Source organism: Etheostoma spectabile, chromosome 8 (genome assembly GCF_008692095.1).
Source record: "Etheostoma spectabile isolate EspeVRDwgs_2016 chromosome 8, UIUC_Espe_1.0, whole genome shotgun sequence".
Taxonomy (NCBI): Eukaryota; Metazoa; Chordata; class Actinopteri; order Perciformes; family Percidae; genus Etheostoma; species Etheostoma spectabile.
Genome location: NC_045740.1, coordinates 28,143,907 through 28,148,575, shown reverse-complemented (window position 1 = coordinate 28,148,575; position 4,669 = coordinate 28,143,907). Strand labels below are relative to the sequence as shown.

Here is a 4,669-nt window from a genome sequence, read left to right as displayed (position 1 = left end):
TTGTAGCAGTGTTTTGCCATTGAGAACGTGCTAGCATGCTACGATTAACCACCTCGTCTCGGCTGGTGATGTAGAAAGCCGTGCAGATTTTGAACAGCTCACCCGGAGACTGAATGCAGAGGACATTCAGAAACCTGTATCTCACTCAGCATGGAAGGTTTTTTTTCCGTGCTTGTATGCGCGTGGAAGCACCAGAGACACAAAATAACACCCCAAATCCCAGAAGTTTTTTTTTCATAAAATGGGCCCTTTTTTTTATTCTTTCTTACACACTTTTTTGCTTAAAGCAATAACCAGCCTGTCCTTAAGTTTGCCTTTGTCCCATTTTATTTTCAGTTTGTGACAGTCTCTTCTCTTTCCTGTCTGCCTACACTTGAAATAGATATGACAATTGGCTCTGTAGATTGTACTTAAAAGTACATGTCCCTTTTGGCCTGAAGTTAACTGAACCAGGAGGAATTTCATGAAATTACAGGCGTTATTGTCTTTGCTAAAAATGCATAAATTCACTTTGAGATACAACTTAGGTACAGTTTTACTAGATAATCAAATACCAAGAAAGGGTGCCACTTCACAGTCAAGTCCCACTGACTCTGAGAAACACCACACCAATCCAATCCTAAAATAGAATTTGTTTTTTTCTTAGTGGTTGATCATTCTGTCTGTGTCTGGCTTTCATTTCCCTCCCCTTGCATTTTTTTAGGTTGCGCTGAGCTGTGAACTAAACCCTCCATATTGGGTCAATGCAATGAATCTACCTTTCACTTAGCCTGCCTTCTCTGCTTTACACAATCTGTCACTTAACACCACTCCCCTTCTCTCAGTCTACTACCTCATTCAGACAATCAAGGACCTCTCTTCACCACACTCTCCCTCCAACTAAAAAGGATATAGAGTTTAGTGAGGAGGAAGAGGGGGAGTATGAGGAGGAAGAAGAGGAGTATGAAGAAGAAGAGGAGGAGGAGGAGGTGAAGGAGGTTAAAAAAGGGAAGGTACAAAGCAGTGTCTGGTGGTTTCTAGAAGATGTAGATGAAGAGACCTAGTGTGTGTGTGTGAGTGTGTGAGTGTGTGAGTGAGTGAGTTATTGGATATGTCAGATACAGAGACATAGAGACAATAGCATCATCACTAGATATATTTCTGTTCTCCACCATTGATTCTGCTTAGATACCAGTAGCTCTCTCCAAGAGCAAACCGCCTATGAGCAGTGAGGAGGAAGAAGAAGAAGAAGAAGAGGAAGAGGAGGAGGAAGGAGAAGCAGAAGAAGAAGAAGAAGAAGAAGAAGAAGAAGATGAGGAGAAAGAAGATGAAGATGAGGAAAAGATGAAATTGAAAAGGGAAGGAGTTGAACCAGATGAGCAAATAAGACTAGAGAGCAAAACAATGATAATGAAAACAGGAGAGATGAAGAAAGAAGACAAATTGAAAGTGTTAACTAAAGGGAGGAGAACCACAGAGCAGGTATTTTGTACAGTAGCCATAGACACTAGGGCCTGTTTGCGTAAATAGACATTAGGATCCTGTTATACCCGGTTATGGTGTCCAATATTCCAGATTGTTGTGGATTTCACTGTGGATTTAGTAGTGGTGTGTGTATAGTCTTATCCTGACAATGTTCATGATCCCTGTGCTGTGAAGTAGTAGATTAATAGACGTTGTTTTGCATCTACTCTGTTGTTTGTTGAGAGTGAGTCCCCAATTTACCATTAGACTGACTGAGTAGTAGTAGTAGTAGTAGTAGTAGTAGTAGTAGTTTTTTCTGTCATTGAGCCTCAGTGTAAATTATTATGAAACAGCTTTTTCTGTATCAACTACAGCTTTTTAAATGCTTTCCCTTTCAACGACTGGCCTAGTTTATATGCTGTTGAGAGCACAAACTCTCTCTCTCGCTCTCTCTCTTTCTCTCTCTCAGCAGTTTCATACAGGCAAGCATCACTCTAGATTAGCAGTTTTATACCAACAAGCCTCTTCTAAGCCAGACATTTAAGCATCAATATATCAGAGTGTGTACGTATAATTCAAAGAATTAGCAGGATCAGGTCATGTCACTCTTTTCTTCTCCTGTATGCAAAAGTGTCATAGGGCCCGCGTTTCACAAACTGCAAGCACACATACTGAGATCCTCTGTTTACTCTTCCGAATCCCGAGGGCTTTACACTCAAACAGTCTCACTGCTTCCATCCTCAGCCTCCATCCCCCACCATGTCAAAGGAAAGCAAGCAGCTCAATGTTTCCCCACATCTCTCCCTGACCTTCTTTCTTTCTCTGTATTCATCCATGTCTGTCTGTCTGAGGCGTCCTCCTGGACATCTGTCATTCAGTCTAATTATGCACTCAAAATCTGTCTGTATGTGTTGTTGTATTCACTGCACATTTGTCACTGAAGTAAGGCTCTGTGACAATTTAAGATAATTTAGGCAGTATATCATGAGTTAACATATATGCTGTAAAATCACACTCTCATAAAAAAAATCTAATTTTGGGATTTTCAGGTTAATGTTGCAAAGTGTTATATTGAAATGTGAGTCCACTCTAAGACAATGAATACTACATTACTAAATATTACCCTGTGATAAAGTAGTATTGTTAATTGCACACACCCTATCTGGCCTCTGAAACCTCTGCTATATGGCTTTCCATCTTTATTTTCATTCCATATTTTCTAAAACAGTGTGTTCTTCCTCTCTCTCCTCTCTTCCGTCCTCAGTTGCAGGCTCCGAGTGTGAAAGGCTTTGACTTTGCCAAGCTGCACCTTGGCCAGCAGAGTAAGGATGATGTCATGGTGATCCAGGAGCCTGTCCCGCCGGGGCCCGGCCCTGGGCCCCTACCCCTCTCCCTTAAAGATGGTTTCAGTCCATCTGAGAACGGGGAGATCCCCACACCCAAATCCAAAACCTCCACCAAGGCGTCCCGTAGCGGTCGAAGGCGAGAAAGGTCAGTGCTGCTGGTAGTGCAGGGCCCGAGGAGCGAGCAGTTTATAATTAGCCAAGATAAATATGAAGAAATGAGAACATTAAATTATAATGGCATGTGTTTGTATAGGCTATGCTGTCATAGGTTACATAACAAACATCCAAAAAATTGTACCAGTCTGTTTTTGTGTGGTGTTTTGCTTAGTTATGGTCACCAGATTACTCATTAATTTCCTCTTTTTTTATCCACCACCATGTGTTTTGGAGTTAATACTCTACCCTATACAGCTATTAAGATACTTATTTACACATTTAACATAGCTTGTTTTTTACCCCGTCACTCAAATTTTCTACCCAGTTGAGTTGGGACATTCAGTCAACCAGACAAAAAGCTCTTGACAGATCCTCTGATCAATTATTGATTCACTCAACATTGAGGGGTCTTCATTTGCTCTCACTGTCTGTATCACTTATAGTGTATTATCTAGTGTCTATACTACTACAATATTCTACTACTACTATATACTTATATATATATAAACCTTTTTGTTTGCAGACCTACTTTTAAACAGTTTAAATTAATATACACATACTATATGTTCTAGGAGTATTCAGTTTTTCATTGTAATGATAACTTAAATGAGTATGTGCCCTATTACCAACATCTCCCAGAACACTAACTGCTCTAGTTAACAGATACTATGTGACACCAACACAGCATAACATAAGCCCAAAATATTGGGTGTTTCTCCTTGATGGCAAGCCAGGAGAAATTTATCAGGGACCAGATCATTCTGTCAGTGGAAACACTTTCCGGCATGTGGCATGACAAGCTTTAAATCATATAAGCATTTCTTAGAAGTCTTCTCAGCTTTCTTTCTGGAAAAGCACGATTATTCATGGCACTTTGGCATGTTCTTGGACTTCTATTATTCATGTAAGTAGATGTGTGTGTGTGTGTGTGTGTGTGTGTGTGTGTGGTGTGTGTGTGTGTTTGTGTGTGTGTGTGTGTGTGTGTGTGTGTGTGTGTGCGTGCGCGGGCATGTTTTTTGTGTAGGATCTCGCCGTCTGAAGGTGACTCTGTAGTAAGTGACCGTTCCAGTGAGCGGGAACCAATCGAGGAGAACCTGAGAGCCCACGCCACGCCCAGCGACTGCAAGCAGACCCGTAAGGTCCCCATTAATGTTTTAAATGGCAAGTAGCCTTGGCAACACACATCACCCGACCAAACACAGAGAGCAAACACAAAGAGGCAGGGGGAGAAGGAAACTGAAGGGATTTGGCAGACATAAAGACACCAGGCAACTGGCAACTCAAGGTGGCAGGATTTGATTGTGAAGAGGGCCAAGTTGAGGGGAGGGGGAGGCTGTGAAGGGGTTAAAGAAGACAAAGCCGAGAAAGACAGAGGCCAGTGCAACGTCAACCCTCGCAGTGACAATAAGATTACAGAGGGGAACCATGGTAGGATGGTCAAAAGTAGGCCAGAGAGAGGAGGGAGAAGGGAATAGGAAGGAAAAATAGCTGAAGTTACTCTGTCTGACAGCTTGTTGATAGATTTACGCCTGCAATGCCAGTCAGCGACGGGCCCACAGACTACAGCCTGACTCCCCCACAGAGGAATGTTCTCTGTTTTGTTATTGATAAATCTCCGTCTGGGACTGTATATGCTCCGCCACAATGTTTATAAGTAGGTTGTATATAAGACACACTCAGCATTATGTAATGTGCCGTCTTTCCCGCTGCTCATTCAGTCCTTG

General features: G+C 42.0%; 1 protein-coding gene across 7 annotated transcripts in view; it reads left to right on the top strand.

Moving 5' to 3' along the window:
- Nucleotides 1-4,669, top strand: part of si:ch211-1e14.1 (UPF0606 protein KIAA1549) — a 50,985-nt gene that overhangs the window by 35,713 nt on the left and 10,603 nt on the right. For 3 of the 7 annotated variants that reach the window (XM_032524410.1, XM_032524413.1, XM_032524409.1), the window contains exons 12-15: nucleotides 825-992; nucleotides 1,168-1,461; nucleotides 2,708-2,934; nucleotides 3,970-4,106. In XM_032524410.1, the coding sequence (XP_032380301.1) occupies nucleotides 825-992; nucleotides 1,168-1,461; nucleotides 2,708-2,934; nucleotides 3,970-4,106 (826 nt within the window). The remainder of the gene's footprint in view (nucleotides 1-824; nucleotides 993-1,167; nucleotides 1,462-2,707; nucleotides 2,935-3,969; nucleotides 4,107-4,669) is intronic. The other 4 variants (XM_032524412.1, XM_032524411.1, XM_032524415.1 and 1 more) reach the window with 2 other exon arrangements.